The 16980-nt window shown below is 50.6% G+C and overlaps 1 protein-coding gene across 1 annotated transcript in view; it reads left to right on the plus strand.

Moving 5' to 3' along the window:
* Window positions 1–493: 493 nt before the first annotated feature.
* ddc (dopa decarboxylase) overlaps window positions 494–16980 on the plus strand; it is a gene marked incomplete at its 3' end in the record, with an annotated part of 51149 nt that continues 34662 nt past the window's right edge. The window contains exons 1-3 of the mRNA XM_083662733.1: window positions 494–703; window positions 14664–14777; window positions 15091–15210. Of these exons, the coding sequence (XP_083518859.1) occupies window positions 503–703; window positions 14664–14777; window positions 15091–15210 (435 nt within the window). The 5' untranslated portion in view covers window positions 494–502. The remainder of the gene's footprint in view (window positions 704–14663; window positions 14778–15090; window positions 15211–16980) is intronic.

Below are 16980 nucleotides of genomic sequence, written 5' to 3' on the forward strand. Positions count from 1 at the left end.
TACATGGAACGAAGATCTGTTTCAAACTAGAGACCATGCGATCACACCAGCCACGAACGAATTAAATGTAAAATGAATGTGGGTTTTGATGCTACTGTATCACGTTAGCAAACACACACACACACACACACACACACACACACACGCACACGCACACACACACACATTAGTGATTCATAGTACATAAACAACATTAAGGGGACTAAGATGTCAGAGGTGTTCTGACAAAGACCAATCAGTAATAGGTAGGTTTAACTGAGGAATTAAAAAGATTCTGACTCGGCTAGTAAAACAATTAATTGTGCCATCAATTGAACTTTAGACCACCATTATGTTATTTTTATAATAAAATCAAATATAACATATTACAACCAATGAAAATACTCCAAATGAATATCATGAGCCAATTCATATCTCATTGTACATTGGCTGGATTGATATGAGAGTGAGTCGATCCCCATATAGCCTGCTGTGTGTGTGCCTTGCAGCGGTAGAAGGTAGTATGGACGTAGCGGAGTTCCGGCGCAGGGGGAAGGAGATGGTGGACTATGTGGCTGACTACATGGAGACCATCGAGCAGCGGCAGGTCTACCCGGACGTGGAGCCTGGCTACCTGCGCTCCCTCATCCCCACAGAGGCGCCGCTGGAGCCAGAGAGCTACGAGGACGTCATCAGAGACGTAGAGAGGGTCATCATGCCCGGGGTGAGTAGCTGTAGCTGGTCTTAGTAGAGTGGGAGTAGTGGGTGGTAGCTGTAGCTGGTCTTAGTAGAGTGGGAGTAGTGGGCGGTAGCTGTATGGTCTTAGTAGAGTGGGAGTAGTGGGTGGTAGCTGTAGCTGGTCTTAGTAGAGTGGGAGTAGTGGGTGGTAGCTGTAGCTGGTCTTAGTAGAGTGGGAGTAGTGGGTGAGTAGCTGTAGCTGGTCTTAGTAGAGTGGGAGTAGTGGGTGGTAGCTGTAGCTGGTCTTAGTAGAGTGGGAGTAGTGGGTGAGTAGCTGTAGCTGGTCTTAGTAGAGTGGGAGTAGTGGGTGGTAGCTGTAGCTGGTCTTAGTAGAGTGGGAGTAGTGGGTGGTAGCTGTAGCTGGTCTTAGTATAGTGGGAGGAGTGGGTGGTAGCTGTAGCTGGTCTTAGTAGAGTGGGAGTAGTGGGTGGTAGCTGTGGCTGGTCTTAGTAGAGTGGGAGTAGTGGGTGGTAGCTGTGGCTGGTCTTAGTAGAGTGGGAGTAGTGGGTGGTAGCTGTAGCTGGTCTTAGTAGAGTGGGAGTAGGCGGCTGTAGCTGGTCTTAGTAGAGTGGGAGTAGTGGGTGGTAGCTGTAGCTGGTCTTAGTAGAGTGGGAGTAGTGGGTGGTAGCTGTAGCTGGTCTTAGTAGAGTGGGAGTAGGCGGCTGTAGCTGGTCTTAGTAGAGTGGGAGTAGTGGGTGGTAGCTGTGGCTGGTCTTAGTAGAGTGGGAGTAGTGGGTGGTATCTGTAGCTGGTCTTAGTAGAGTGGGAGTAGTGGGTGGTAGCTGTGGCTGGTCTTAGTAGAGTGGGAGTAGTGGGTGGTAGCTGTAGCTGGTCTTAGTAGAGTGGGAGTAGTGGGTGGTAGCTGTAGCTGGTCTTAGTAGAGTGGGAGTAGTGGGTGGTGGCTGTGGCTGGTCTTAGTAGAGTGGGAGTAGTGGGTGGTAGCTGTAGCTGGTCTTAGTAGAGTGGGAGTAGTGGGTGGTAGCTGTAGCTGGTCTTAGTAGAGTGGGAGTAGTGGGTGGTAGCTGTAGCTGGTCTTAGTAGAGTGGGAGTAGTGGGTGAGTAGCTGTAGCTGGTCTTAGTAGAGTGGGAGTAGTGGGTGGTAGCTGTAGCTGGTCTTAGTAGAGTGGGAGTAGTGGGTGAGTAGCTGTAGCTGGTCTTAGTAGAGTGGGAGTAGTGGGTGGTAGCTGGTCTTAGTAGAGTGGGAGTAGTGGGTGGTAGCTGTGGCTGGTCTTAGTAGAGTGGGAGTAGTGGGTGGTAGCTGTGGCTGGTCTTAGTAGAGTGGGAGTAGTGGGTGGTAGCTGTAGCTGGTCTTAGTAGAGTGAGAGTAGTGGGCTGGTAGCTGTAGCTGGTCTTAGTAGAGTGAGAGTAGTGGGTGGTAGCTGTAGCTGGTCTTAGTAGAGTGAGAGTAGTGGGTGGTAGCTGTAGCTGGTCTTAGTAGAGTGGGAGTAGGCGGCTGTAGCTGTAGCTGGTCTTAGTAGAGTGGGAGTAGTGGGTGGTAGCTGTAGCTGGTCTTAGTAGAGTGGGAGTAGTGGGGGGTAGCTGTGGCTGGTCTTAGTAGAGTGGGAGTAGTGGGTGGTAGCTGTAGCTGGTCTTAGTAGAGTGGGAGTAGTGGGTGGTAGCTGTGGCTGGTCTTAGTAGAGTGGGAGTAGTGGGTGGTAGCTGTAGCTGGTCTTAGTAGAGTGGGAGTAGTGGGTGGTAGCTGTAGCTGGTCTTAGTAGAGTGGGAGTAGTGGGTGGTAGCTGGTCTTAGTAGAGTGGGAGTAGTGGGTGGTAGCTGTAGCTGGTCTTAGTAGAGTGGGAGTAGTGGGTGGTAGCTGTAGCTGGTCTTAGTAGAGTGGGAGTAGTGGGTGGTAGCTGGTCTTAGTAGAGTGGGAGTAGTGGGTGGTAGCTGTGGCTGGTCTTAGTAGAGTGGGAGTAGTGGGTGGTAGCTGTGGCTGGTCTTAGTAGAGTGAGAGTAGTGGGTGGTAGCTGGTCTTAGTAGAGTGGGAGTAGTGGGTGGTAGCTGTAGCTGGTCTTAGTAGAGTGGGAGTAGTGGGTGGTAGCTGTAGCTGGTCTTAGTAGAGTGGGAGTAGTGGGTGGTAGCTGTGGCTGGTCTTAGTAGAGTGGGAGTAGTGGGTGGTAGCTGTAGCTGGTCTTAGTAGAGTGGGAGTAGTGGGTGAGTAGCTGTAGCTGGTCTTAGTAGAGTGGGAGTAGTGGGTGGTAGCTGTAGCTGGTCTTAGTAGAGTGGGAGTAGTGGGTGGTAGCTGTGGCTGGTCTTAGTAGAGTGGGAGTAGTGGGTGGTAGCTGTGGCTGGTCTTAGTAGAGTGGGAGTAGTGGGTGGTAGTGGTAGCTGGTCTTAGTAGAGTGGGAGTAGTGGGTGGTAGCTATAGCTGGTCTTAGTAGAGTGGGAGTAGTGGGTGGTAGCTGTGGCTGGTCTTAGTAGAGTGGGAGTAGTGGGTGGTAGCTGTAGCTGGTCTTAGTAGAGTGGGAGTAGTGGGTGGTAGCTGTGGCTGGTCTTAGTAGAGTGGGAGTAGTGGGTGGTAGCTGTGGCTGGTCTTAGTAGAGTGGGAGTAGTGGGTGGTAGTGGTAGCTGGTCTTAGTAGAGTGGGAGTAGTGGGTGGTAGCTATAGCTGGTCTTAGTAGAGTGGGAGTAGTGGGTGGTAGCTGTGGCTGGTCTTAGTAGAGTGGGAGTAGTGGGTGGTAGCTGTGGCTGGTCTTAGTAGAGTGGGAGTAGTGGGTGGTAGCTGTGGCTGGTCTTAGTAGAGTGGGAGTAGTGGGTGGTAGCTGGTCTTAGTAGAGTGGGAGTAGTGGGTGGTAGCTGTAGCTGGTCTTAGTAGAATGGGAGTAGTGGGTGGTAGCTGTAGCTGGTCTTAGTAGAGTGGGAGTAGTGGGTGGTAGCTGTAGCTGGTCTTAGTAGAGTGGGAGTAGTGGGTGGTAGCTGTGGCTGGTCTTAGTAGAGTGGGAGTAGTGGGTGGTAGCTGTGGCTGGTCTTAGTAGAGTGGGAGTAGTGGGCGGTAGCTGTAGCTGGTCTGAGTAGAGTGGGAGTAGTGGGCGGTAGCTGTGGCTGGTCTTAGTAGAGTGGTAGCTGGTCTTAGTAGAGTGGGAGTAGTGGGCCGTAGCTGTAGCTGGTCTTAGTAGAGTGGGAGTAGTGGGTGGTAGCTGTGGCTGGTCTTAGTAGAGTGGGAGTAGTGGGTGGTAGCTGTAGCTGGTCTTAGTAGAGTGGGAGTAGTGGGTGGTAGCTGTAGCTGGTCTTAGTAGAGTGAGAGTAGGCGGCTGTAGCTGTAGCTGGTCTTAGTAGAGTGGGAGTAGTGGGTGGTAGCTGTAGCTGGTCTTAGTAGAGTGGGAGTAGTGGGTGGTAGCTGTAGCTGGTCTTAGTAGAATGGGAGTAGTGGGTGGTAGCTGTGGCTGGTCTTAGTAGAATGGGAGTAGTGGGTGGTAGCTGTGGCTGGTCTTAGTAGAGTGGGAGTAGTGGGTGGTAGCTGTAGCTGGTCTTAGTAGAGTGGGAGTAGTGGGTGAGTAGCTGTAGCTGGTCTTAGTAGAGTGGGAGTAGTGGGTGGTAGCTGTAGCTGGTCTTAGTAGAGTGGGAGTAGTGGGTGAGTAGCTGTAGCTGGTCTTAGTAGAGTGGGAGTAGTGGGTGGTAGCTGGTCTTAGTAGAGTGGGAGTAGTGGGTGGTAGCTGTGGCTGGTCTTAGTAGAGTGGGAGTAGTGGGTGGTAGCTGTGGCTGGTCTTAGTAGAGTGGGAGTAGTGGGTGGTAGCTGTAGCTGGTCTTAGTAGAGTGAGAGTAGTGGGCTGGTAGCTGTAGCTGGTCTTAGTAGAGTGAGAGTAGTGGGTGGTAGCTGTAGCTGGTCTTAGTAGAGTGAGAGTAGTGGGTGGTAGCTGTAGCTGGTCTTAGTAGAGTGGGAGTAGGCGGCTGTAGCTGTAGCTGGTCTTAGTAGAGTGGGAGTAGTGGGTGGTAGCTGTAGCTGGTCTTAGTAGAGTGGGAGTAGTGGGGGGTAGCTGTGGCTGGTCTTAGTAGAGTGGGAGTAGTGGGTGGTAGCTGTAGCTGGTCTTAGTAGAGTGGGAGTAGTGGGTGGTAGCTGTGGCTGGTCTTAGTAGAGTGGGAGTAGTGGGTGGTAGCTGTAGCTGGTCTTAGTAGAGTGGGAGTAGTGGGTGGTAGCTGTAGCTGGTCTTAGTAGAGTGGGAGTAGTGGGTGGTAGCTGGTCTTAGTAGAGTGGGAGTAGTGGGTGGTAGCTGTAGCTGGTCTTAGTAGAGTGGGAGTAGTGGGTGGTAGCTGTAGCTGGTCTTAGTAGAGTGGGAGTAGTGGGTGGTAGCTGGTCTTAGTAGAGTGGGAGTAGTGGGTGGTAGCTGTGGCTGGTCTTAGTAGAGTGGGAGTAGTGGGTGGTAGCTGTGGCTGGTCTTAGTAGAGTGAGAGTAGTGGGTGGTAGCTGGTCTTAGTAGAGTGGGAGTAGTGGGTGGTAGCTGTAGCTGGTCTTAGTAGAGTGGGAGTAGTGGGTGGTAGCTGTAGCTGGTCTTAGTAGAGTGGGAGTAGTGGGTGGTAGCTGTGGCTGGTCTTAGTAGAGTGGGAGTAGTGGGTGGTAGCTGTAGCTGGTCTTAGTAGAGTGGGAGTAGTGGGTGAGTAGCTGTAGCTGGTCTTAGTAGAGTGGGAGTAGTGGGTGGTAGCTGTAGCTGGTCTTAGTAGAGTGGGAGTAGTGGGTGGTAGCTGTGGCTGGTCTTAGTAGAGTGGGAGTAGTGGGTGGTAGCTGTGGCTGGTCTTAGTAGAGTGGGAGTAGTGGGTGGTAGTGGTAGCTGGTCTTAGTAGAGTGGGAGTAGTGGGTGGTAGCTATAGCTGGTCTTAGTAGAGTGGGAGTAGTGGGTGGTAGCTGTGGCTGGTCTTAGTAGAGTGGGAGTAGTGGGTGGTAGCTGTAGCTGGTCTTAGTAGAGTGGGAGTAGTGGGTGGTAGCTGTGGCTGGTCTTAGTAGAGTGGGAGTAGTGGGTGGTAGCTGTGGCTGGTCTTAGTAGAGTGGGAGTAGTGGGTGGTAGTGGTAGCTGGTCTTAGTAGAGTGGGAGTAGTGGGTGGTAGCTATAGCTGGTCTTAGTAGAGTGGGAGTAGTGGGTGGTAGCTGTGGCTGGTCTTAGTAGAGTGGGAGTAGTGGGTGGTAGCTGTGGCTGGTCTTAGTAGAGTGGGAGTAGTGGGTGGTAGCTGTGGCTGGTCTTAGTAGAGTGGGAGTAGTGGGTGGTAGCTGGTCTTAGTAGAGTGGGAGTAGTGGGTGGTAGCTGTAGCTGGTCTTAGTAGAATGGGAGTAGTGGGTGGTAGCTGTAGCTGGTCTTAGTAGAGTGGGAGTAGTGGGTGGTAGCTGTAGCTGGTCTTAGTAGAGTGGGAGTAGTGGGTGGTAGCTGTGGCTGGTCTTAGTAGAGTGGGAGTAGTGGGTGGTAGCTGTGGCTGGTCTTAGTAGAGTGGGAGTAGTGGGCGGTAGCTGTAGCTGGTCTGAGTAGAGTGGGAGTAGTGGGCGGTAGCTGTGGCTGGTCTTAGTAGAGTGGTAGCTGGTCTTAGTAGAGTGGGAGTAGTGGGCCGTAGCTGTAGCTGGTCTTAGTAGAGTGGGAGTAGTGGGTGGTAGCTGTAGCTGGTCTTAGTAGAGTGGGAGTAGTGGGTGGTAGCTGTAGCTGGTCTTAGTAGAGTGGGAGTAGTGGGTGGTAGCTGTAGCTGGTCTTAGTAGAGTGGGAGTAGTGGGTGGTAGCTGTAGCTGGTCTTAGTAGAGTGAGAGTAGGCGGCTGTAGCTGTAGCTGGTCTTAGTAGAGTGGGAGTAGTGGGTGGTAGCTGTAGCTGGTCTTAGTAGAGTGGGAGTAGTGGGTGGTAGCTGTAGCTGGTCTTAGTAGAATGGGAGTAGTGGGTGGTAGCTGTGGCTGGTCTTAGTAGAGTGGGAGTAGTGGGTGGTAGCTGTGGCTGGTCTTAGTAGAGTGGGAGTAGTGGGTGGTAGCTGTGGCTGGTCTTAGTAGAGTGGGAGTAGTGGGTGGTAGCTGTGGCTGGTCTTAGTAGAGTGGGAGTAGTGGGTGGTAGCTGTGGCTGGTCTTAGTAGAGTGGGAGTAGTGGGTGGTAGCTGTGGCTGGTCTTAGTAGAGTGGGAGTAGTGGGTGGTAGTGGTAGCTGGTCTTAGTAGAGTGGGAGTAGTGGGTGGTAGCTGGTCTTAGTAGAGTGGGAGTAGTGGGTGGTAGCTGTAGCTGGTCTTAGTAGAATGGGAGTAGTGGGTGGTAGCTGTAGCTGGTCTTAGTAGAGTGGGAGTAGTGGGTGGTAGCTGTAGCTGGTCTTAGTAGAGTGGGAGTAGTGGGTGGTAGCTGTGGCTGGTCTTAGTAGAGTGGGAGTAGTGGGTGGTAGCTGTGGCTGGTCTTAGTAGAGTGGGAGTAGTGGGCGGTAGCTGTAGCTGGTCTGAGTAGAGTGGGAGTAGTGGGCGGTAGCTGTGGCTGGTCTTAGTAGAGTGGTAGCTGGTCTTAGTAGAGTGGGAGTAGTGGGCCGTAGCTGTAGCTGGTCTTAGTAGAGTGGGAGTAGTGGGTGGTAGCTGTGGCTGGTCTTAGTAGAGTGGGAGTAGTGGGTGGTAGCTGTAGCTGGTCTTAGTAGAGTGGGAGTAGTGGGTGGTAGCTGTAGCTGGTCTTAGTAGAGTGAGAGTAGGCGGCTGTAGCTGTAGCTGGTCTTAGTAGAGTGGGAGTAGTGGGTGGTAGCTGTAGCTGGTCTTAGTAGAGTGGGAGTAGTGGGTGGTAGCTGTAGCTGGTCTTAGTAGAATGGGAGTAGTGGGTGGTAGCTGTGGCTGGTCTTAGTAGAATGGGAGTAGTGGGTGGTAGCTGTGGCTGGTCTTAGTAGAGTGGGAGTAGTGGGTGGTAGCTGTAGCTGGTCTTAGTAGAGTGGGAGTAGTGGGTGAGTAGCTGTAGCTGGTCTTAGTAGAGTGGGAGTAGTGGGTGGTAGCTGTAGCTGGTCTTAGTAGAGTGGGAGTAGTGGGTGAGTAGCTGTAGCTGGTCTTAGTAGAGTGGGAGTAGTGGGTGGTAGCTGGTCTTAGTAGAGTGGGAGTAGTGGGTGGTAGCTGTGGCTGGTCTTAGTAGAGTGGGAGTAGTGGGTGGTAGCTGTGGCTGGTCTTAGTAGAGTGGGAGTAGTGGGTGGTAGCTGTAGCTGGTCTTAGTAGAGTGAGAGTAGTGGGCTGGTAGCTGTAGCTGGTCTTAGTAGAGTGAGAGTAGTGGGTGGTAGCTGTAGCTGGTCTTAGTAGAGTGAGAGTAGTGGGTGGTAGCTGTAGCTGGTCTTAGTAGAGTGGGAGTAGGCGGCTGTAGCTGTAGCTGGTCTTAGTAGAGTGGGAGTAGTGGGTGGTAGCTGTAGCTGGTCTTAGTAGAGTGGGAGTAGTGGGGGGTAGCTGTGGCTGGTCTTAGTAGAGTGGGAGTAGTGGGTGGTAGCTGTAGCTGGTCTTAGTAGAGTGGGAGTAGTGGGTGGTAGCTGTGGCTGGTCTTAGTAGAGTGGGAGTAGTGGGTGGTAGCTGTAGCTGGTCTTAGTAGAGTGGGAGTAGTGGGTGGTAGCTGTAGCTGGTCTTAGTAGAGTGGGAGTAGTGGGTGGTAGCTGGTCTTAGTAGAGTGGGAGTAGTGGGTGGTAGCTGTAGCTGGTCTTAGTAGAGTGGGAGTAGTGGGTGGTAGCTGTAGCTGGTCTTAGTAGAGTGGGAGTAGTGGGTGGTAGCTGGTCTTAGTAGAGTGGGAGTAGTGGGTGGTAGCTGTGGCTGGTCTTAGAGTGGGAGTAGTGGGTGGTAGCTGTGGCTGGTCTTAGTAGAGTGAGAGTAGTGGGTGGTAGCTGGTCTTAGTAGAGTGGGAGTAGTGGGTGGTAGCTGTAGCTGGTCTTAGTAGAGTGGGAGTAGTGGGTGGTAGCTGTAGCTGGTCTTAGTAGAGTGGGAGTAGTGGGTGGTAGCTGTGGCTGGTCTTAGTAGAGTGGGAGTAGTGGGTGGTAGCTGTAGCTGGTCTTAGTAGAGTGGGAGTAGTGGGTGAGTAGCTGTAGCTGGTCTTAGTAGAGTGGGAGTAGTGGGTGGTAGCTGTAGCTGGTCTTAGTAGAGTGGGAGTAGTGGGTGGTAGCTGTGGCTGGTCTTAGTAGAGTGGGAGTAGTGGGTGGTAGCTGTGGCTGGTCTTAGTAGAGTGGGAGTAGTGGGTGGTAGTGGTAGCTGGTCTTAGTAGAGTGGGAGTAGTGGGTGGTAGCTATAGCTGGTCTTAGTAGAGTGGGAGTAGTGGGTGGTAGCTGTGGCTGGTCTTAGTAGAGTGGGAGTAGTGGGTGGTAGCTGTAGCTGGTCTTAGTAGAGTGGGAGTAGTGGGTGGTAGCTGTGGCTGGTCTTAGTAGAGTGGGAGTAGTGGGTGGTAGCTGTGGCTGGTCTTAGTAGAGTGGGAGTAGTGGGTGGTAGTGGTAGCTGGTCTTAGTAGAGTGGGAGTAGTGGGTGGTAGCTATAGCTGGTCTTAGTAGAGTGGGAGTAGTGGGTGGTAGCTGTGGCTGGTCTTAGTAGAGTGGGAGTAGTGGGTGGTAGCTGTGGCTGGTCTTAGTAGAGTGGGAGTAGTGGGTGGTAGCTGTGGCTGGTCTTAGTAGAGTGGGAGTAGTGGGTGGTAGCTGGTCTTAGTAGAGTGGGAGTAGTGGGTGGTAGCTGTAGCTGGTCTTAGTAGAATGGGAGTAGTGGGTGGTAGCTGTAGCTGGTCTTAGTAGAGTGGGAGTAGTGGGTGGTAGCTGTAGCTGGTCTTAGTAGAGTGGGAGTAGTGGGTGGTAGCTGTGGCTGGTCTTAGTAGAGTGGGAGTAGTGGGTGGTAGCTGTGGCTGGTCTTAGTAGAGTGGGAGTAGTGGGCGGTAGCTGTAGCTGGTCTGAGTAGAGTGGGAGTAGTGGGCGGTAGCTGTGGCTGGTCTTAGTAGAGTGGTAGCTGGTCTTAGTAGAGTGGGAGTAGTGGGCCGTAGCTGTAGCTGGTCTTAGTAGAGTGGGAGTAGTGGGTGGTAGCTGTAGCTGGTCTTAGTAGAGTGGGAGTAGTGGGTGGTAGCTGTAGCTGGTCTTAGTAGAGTGGGAGTAGTGGGTGGTAGCTGTAGCTGGTCTTAGTAGAGTGGGAGTAGTGGGTGGTAGCTGTAGCTGGTCTTAGTAGAGTGAGAGTAGGCGGCTGTAGCTGTAGCTGGTCTTAGTAGAGTGGGAGTAGTGGGTGGTAGCTGTAGCTGGTCTTAGTAGAGTGGGAGTAGTGGGTGGTAGCTGTAGCTGGTCTTAGTAGAATGGGAGTAGTGGGTGGTAGCTGTGGCTGGTCTTAGTAGAGTGGGAGTAGTGGGTGGTAGCTGTGGCTGGTCTTAGTAGAGTGGGAGTAGTGGGTGGTAGCTGTGGCTGGTCTTAGTAGAGTGGGAGTAGTGGGTGGTAGCTGTGGCTGGTCTTAGTAGAGTGGGAGTAGTGGGTGGTAGCTGTGGCTGGTCTTAGTAGAGTGGGAGTAGTGGGTGGTAGCTGTGGCTGGTCTTAGTAGAGTGGGAGTAGTGGGTGGTAGTGGTAGCTGGTCTTAGTAGAGTGGGAGTAGTGGGTGGTAGCTGTGGCTGGTCTTAGTAGAGTGGGAGTAGTGGGTGGTAGCTGTGGCTGGTCTTAGTAGAGTGGGAGTAGTGGGTGGTAGCTGTGGCTGGTCTTAGTAGAGTGGGAGTAGTGGGTGGTAGTGGTAGCTGGTCTTAGTAGAGTGGGAGTAGTGGGTGGTAGTGGTAGCTGGTCTTAGTAGAGTGGGAGTAGTGGGTGGTAGCTGTGGCTGGTCTTAGTAGAGTGGGAGTAGTGGGTGGTAGCTGTGGCTGGTCTTAGTAGAGTGGGAGTAGTGGGTGGTAGTGGTAGCTGGTCTTAGTAGAGTGGGAGTAGTGGGTGGTAGCTGTAGCTGGTCTTAGTAGAGTGGGAGTAGTGGGTGGTAGCTATGGCTGGTCTTAGTAGAGTGGGAGTAGTGGGTGGTAGCTGTGGCTGGTCTTAGTAGAGTGGGAGTAGTGGGTGGTAGCTGTGGTTGGTCTTAGTAGAGTGGGAGTAGTGGGTGGTAGCTGTGGTTGGTCTTAGTAGAGTGGGAGTAGTGGGTGGTAGCTGTGGTTGGTCTTAGTAGAGTGGGAGTAGTGGGTGGTAGCTGTAGCTGGTCTTAGTAGAGTGGGAGTAGTGGGTGGTAGCTGTGGTTGGTCTTAGTAGAGTGGGAGTAGTGGGTGGTAGCTGTAGCTGGTCTTAGTAGAGTGGGAGTAGTGGGTGGTAGCTGTAGCTGGTCTTAGTAGAGTGGGAGTAGTGGGTGGTAGCTGTAGCTGGTCTTAGTAGAGTGGGAGTAGTGGGTGGTAGCTGTAGCTGGTCTTAGTAGAGTGGGAGTAGTGGGTGGTAGCTGTAGCTGGTCTTAGTAGAGTGGGAGTAGTGGGTGGTAGCTGTAGCTGGTCTTAGTAGAATGGGAGTAGTGGGTGGTAGCTGTAGCTGGTCTGAGTAGAGTGGGAGTAGTGGGTGGTAGCTGTAGCTGGTCTTAGTAGAGTGGGAGTAGTGGGTGGTAGCTGTAGCTGGTCTTAGTAGAGTGGGAGTAGTGGGTGGTAGCTGTAGCTGGTCTTAGTAGAGTGGGAGTAGTGGGTGGTAGCTGTAGCTGGTCTTAGTAGAGTGGGAGTAGTGGGTGGTAGCTGTAGCTGGTCTTAGTAGAATGGGAGTAGTGGGTGGTAGCTGTAGCTGGTCTTAGTAGAGTGGGAGTAGTGGGTGGTAGCTGTAGCTGGTCTTAGTAGAGTGAGAGTAGTGGGTGGTAGCTGTAGCTGGTCTTAGTAGAGTGGGAGTAGTGGGTGGTAGCTGTAGCTGGTCTTAGTAGAGTGGGAGTAGTGGGTGGTAGCTGTAGCTGGTCTTAGTAGAATGGGAGTAGTGGGTGGTAGCTGTGGCTGGTCTTAGTAGAGTGGGAGTAGTGGGTGGTAGCTGTGGCTGGTCTTAGTAGAGTGGGAGTAGTGGGTGGTAGCTGTGGCTGGTCTTAGTAGAGTGGGAGTAGTGGGTGGTAGCTGTGGCTGGTCTTAGTAGAGTGGGAGTAGTGGGTGGTAGCTGTGGCTGGTCTTAGTAGAGTGGGAGTAGTGGGTGGTAGCTGTGGCTGGTCTTAGTAGAGTGGGAGTAGTGGGTGGTAGTGGTAGCTGGTCTTAGTAGAGTGGGAGTAGTGGGTGGTAGCTGTGGCTGGTCTTAGTAGAGTGGGAGTAGTGGGTGGTAGCTGTGGCTGGTCTTAGTAGAGTGGGAGTAGTGGGTGGTAGCTGTGGCTGGTCTTAGTAGAGTGGGAGTAGTGGGTGGTAGTGGTAGCTGGTCTTAGTAGAGTGGGAGTAGTGGGTGGTAGTGGTAGCTGGTCTTAGTAGAGTGGGAGTAGTGGGTGGTAGCTGTGGCTGGTCTTAGTAGAGTGGGAGTAGTGGGTGGTAGCTGTGGCTGGTCTTAGTAGAGTGGGAGTAGTGGGTGGTAGTGGTAGCTGGTCTTAGTAGAGTGGGAGTAGTGGGTGGTAGCTGTAGCTGGTCTTAGTAGAGTGGGAGTAGTGGGTGGTAGCTATGGCTGGTCTTAGTAGAGTGGGAGTAGTGGGTGGTAGCTGTGGCTGGTCTTAGTAGAGTGGGAGTAGTGGGTGGTAGCTGTGGTTGGTCTTAGTAGAGTGGGAGTAGTGGGTGGTAGCTGTGGTTGGTCTTAGTAGAGTGGGAGTAGTGGGTGGTAGCTGTGGTTGGTCTTAGTAGAGTGGGAGTAGTGGGTGGTAGCTGTAGCTGGTCTTAGTAGAGTGGGAGTAGTGGGTGGTAGCTGTGGTTGGTCTTAGTAGAGTGGGAGTAGTGGGTGGTAGCTGTAGCTGGTCTTAGTAGAGTGGGAGTAGTGGGTGGTAGCTGTAGCTGGTCTTAGTAGAGTGGGAGTAGTGGGTGGTAGCTGTAGCTGGTCTTAGTAGAGTGGGAGTAGTGGGTGGTAGCTGTAGCTGGTCTTAGTAGAGTGGGAGTAGTGGGTGGTAGCTGTAGCTGGTCTTAGTAGAGTGGGAGTAGTGGGTGGTAGCTGTAGCTGGTCTTAGTAGAATGGGAGTAGTGGGTGGTAGCTGTAGCTGGTCTGAGTAGAGTGGGAGTAGTGGGTGGTAGCTGTAGCTGGTCTTAGTAGAGTGGGAGTAGTGGGTGGTAGCTGTAGCTGGTCTTAGTAGAGTGGGAGTAGTGGGTGGTAGCTGTAGCTGGTCTTAGTAGAGTGGGAGTAGTGGGTGGTAGCTGTAGCTGGTCTTAGTAGAGTGGGAGTAGTGGGTGGTAGCTGTAGCTGGTCTTAGTAGAATGGGAGTAGTGGGTGGTAGCTGTAGCTGGTCTTAGTAGAGTGGGAGTAGTGGGTGGTAGCTGTAGCTGGTCTTAGTAGAGTGAGAGTAGTGGGTGGTAGCTGTAGCTGGTCTTAGTAGAGTGGGAGTAGTGGGTGGTAGCTGTAGCTGGTCTTAGTAGAATGGGAGTAGTGGGTGGTAGCTGTAGCTGGTCTTAGTAGAGTGGGAGTAGTGGGTGGTAGCTGTAGCTGGTCTTAGTAGAGTGAGAGTAGTGGGTGGTAGCTGTAGCTGGTCTTAGTAGAGTGGGAGTAGTGGGTGGTAGCTGTAGCTGGTCTTAGTAGAGTGGGAGTAGTGGGTGGTAGCTGTAGCTGGTCTTAGTAGAGTGGGAGTAGTGGGTGGTAGCTGTAGCTGGTCTTGATGACTCACAGCTCCCAGCCACATGCATCACAAACACAAACAGACAAGCAGACGGAATGAGATTTGACATGCAGGTTTGCTGAGCAGGCGCACCAAATGCAATAATGTTTCCTCAGGGAATACAATCACTTGCAATATGAAGGAATATCATTTGTATTTAGTAGAAGTCTGTCTTCCGGTGCCATTTCTCACAGCAACTGCAAAGCAGCTTCCGGCTGCAAACCACCAATCGGACATTTTATATATATATATATATATATATATATATATATATATATATATATATATATATATATATATATATATATATATATATATATATATATTTATATATAATATTTTCTACCCCATCCAGCTTTTCAGCAATGCCTCGTTACAACTGATGACAAATGACTATACGACGGATCAGCCGAGCAGCATTTTGGTAAACAAACTCACTGGGTGGCAACGGCAATGGAACCCTATGGAGCCCAAGTGGCGCGAGGCTTGAGTGTCTGACTCTAGCCGGCTAACTCTGTTTACATTTTAAAAACTGCGACAGTTCACACAACTTTAACGCGACATGTATATATTATACGTCAAACTCTTGAGCTACTTCTGCTCTCACTCAGAATGTCACAATATAAGCGATGTGATGTATAGTTTTTGAGATATTAACGTTTGTTTGGCACAACTCATACTATTAACTGCCGAGGGGTTCCGCATTTCTGGGTGGCAAGTGACGTCACGCTGATTCGTCCTATAGATAATATTCCTATAGGCACTTAATGTGTCTAATACAGTGATCCTACTGTACTGTATATAATTATATTATAATTAAATTATAATTATAATTTTTTATTTCCCTATGGTATCACTATATGATTGATTGATTGATTTTCTTTATTTAAGTGTCATGCTTCGAATGAAGCCCCGCCCACATGGGCTTACAGGACACTTTGACTGTTCATCATTTAAACAAACAATGATCAAAACATAAAACCAACAGAAAACACCCAAAATACATACAGTAAAGTTGTACAGCATGAAAACCACCACCTTGCCTTCTATTCCAGGCCCTAGAGATAAAGTTAGCAGTCTTAAATACCTCAGTCTTAAACAACCACTCCAACTTCTGGCCATCATCTGCCCAGAAGAGCTCAGGTCTTTGCTTTTGCATTTCGTCAAATATAGGAATATTATCACTATAATAAATGCTATAATATTTATATGACAGCTTATAGTTTTGCTTTGAGACTTTTATAGTATCCTGCCAAAATGTATCACATCTAGCTCTTTTTCATTGCACTAGAAGATCTTAGGATATTAGCCTAGTGTATAAGAAAATATGTGCATGCTTTGTGTGTTTGCAGATCACTCACTGGCATAGCCCCTACTTCTATGCCTACTTCCCAGCAGCGAGCTCCTTCCCTGCCATGCTGGCTGACATGCTGTGCGGAGCCATCGGCTGTATTGGATTCTCCTGGGTAACTCTTATTATATATTACAATTATTATAAATCAGTTATAACAGGTTGTTGTGTTTCTGTTGTAATTGTGTGTGTGGTGTGTTGTGTGTGTGTGTGTGTGTGTGTGTGTGTGTGTGTGTGTGTGTGTGTGTGTGTGCGTGCACGCTTACGTGCGTGCGTACGTGTGTGTGTGTGTGTGTGTGTGCGTGCGTGCGTGCGTGCGCGCTTACGTACGTGTGTGTGTGTGTGTGTGTGTGTGTGTGTGTGCGTGCGTGCGTGTGTGTGTGTGCGTGCGTGTGTGTGTGTGTGTGTGTGTGTGTGTGTGTGTGCAGGCAGCCAGTCCAGCCTGCACAGAGCTGGAGACAGTCATGTTAGACTGGCTGGGGAAGATGCTCCAGCTACCCGACGATTTTCTGGCTGGGACTGATGGCCGCGGAGGAGGTGTCATCCAGGTCAGTGTGTGTGTGTGTGTGTGTGTGTGTGTGTGTGTGTGTGTGTGTGCGTGCGTGCGTGCGTGCGTGCGTGTGCGTGTGTGTGTGTGTGTGTGTGTGTGCGTGTGTACAGTACATGTGTGCCAGGGTGGGAATTTCGTCGTTTTAGGGGTAAGGCCATTTGGCCTTCGGTGTTGCAGGGAAAGGCAATTGCTCTATTGACATCATGAAGACCGATTTTCATTTTCTCAAATGTGTGTTAAAATGAGTCAAGTACACATCCTTTGCATAGGGCAGGCTACATTAAACTAAGACCACTGACGCTTTTAAAGCAACTGACTGTAGTAGCAGGCTGGTAGCAGGGCACTGCCAAGGTGGCCTTACGCTACGTTCACACAGGGCACCTACGCCTCGCCTTGCCTCAACCCACGCCTACGCCTGCAGACCTTGAGCTGGGCGTGAACCTATCACACGCTTTTGCGATCACACCGCACGCCTATTCCACGCTGAACCTGAGCCGAGTCACAAGCGCCTCTCCTCTCTCCCGAGTGTTTTTTTGTCACGTGCGGTCCCAAATTATCATGGCTAGGTAAAATAAATCTGATATATTTAATGTGCTATTGATGCTGGATATGTATAACCAGGTCTCCTTCTTGGGTCACTGTTGTCATAGAGAACTGGATGCTGTTGTACTAAGTGGATTCACTTTTCATTGTCCATCTTGCTTCTTCGGTCGCTATTCTCTCTCCTGAAGATTTGTTTACCGAGGGGGAGAAAGCCCCACGTGATAGCCACCCGTCAATCACTCTCTCTCTCTCTGCTCAACACTGTGTAGTAACTACCATTTTATTTTGAAATTCAGTTGACTTTGCTATTTCCCACGGATATTGTCGCGTTTTTCTTTCATGGCTTGACAGAAGAAGCCTGCCTGCACGCGCCTAGTCGGCTTGAAAATAGAACTCACGCCTAAACGATAAAATCGGCGCAGCTCAGGCGAGGTGTGGGTACACGCAAGGTTCACGTTGAGGCGCCCTGTGTACACAGCCTCATTGACTAAAAAGGACGCCTATTTAAAAGCGTGGGTAAAGGCAAGGCGTAGGCAAGGCTTGGGTGCCCTGTGTGAACGTAGCCTTAAAGGCTCTCAGGGCATCACGGCCAGAGGGAGGGGCAATAGAGGCCATGGCCTCCGTGTAATTCCCACCCTGATGTGTGCATTTGTATACTTGTGAGGGCCAGCTTGACTTCTGGACGTCATAAGCGATCGCTTTCTTGGCGAAATGAGGACATCTTGCTCATGAGTAGGGCTGGGTTAAAAAATTTAACGATTTTTATTTTAATCCTTTGATATTGATTCATATGTCCAGAGATCGATTTTTTTTTTCTTTTTCTTTTAATAAACATAGGCAAAAATATTATCCTGTGTGTGGTAGTTGAAACATAGTTTCAAGTTGACGTTTATTTATGTTTGTAGTTTAAACAAAAACATAAAAAATTGTAGGCTACATAAATGGAAATGTTTGATCATTAATATCTACTTTTAGAAATTATATAGGCTGAAATCAAATCACTGTGCATAATTGTGAAAGTGACTTTATTGACAGATGAAAAGGCTGTTATTTATCCTTTGTCACCACCTGGTGAGTAAATATATTAAAATTGACAACCGGTCCGCAACTTCTTTTCCCCATGTACTGTATCTACTTGGCGCAAAAAAGGTTGGGAACCCCTGTGTTACATAACTGGACAGTCATGTAATTCAGGTTACAGCTCAAAAAACACGTTTTGGTATCA

The sequence above is a fragment of the Poromitra crassiceps genome (genome assembly GCF_964638095.1).
Source record: "Poromitra crassiceps genome assembly, chromosome: 29".
Lineage (NCBI taxonomy): Eukaryota > Metazoa > Chordata > Actinopteri > Beryciformes > Melamphaidae > Poromitra > Poromitra crassiceps.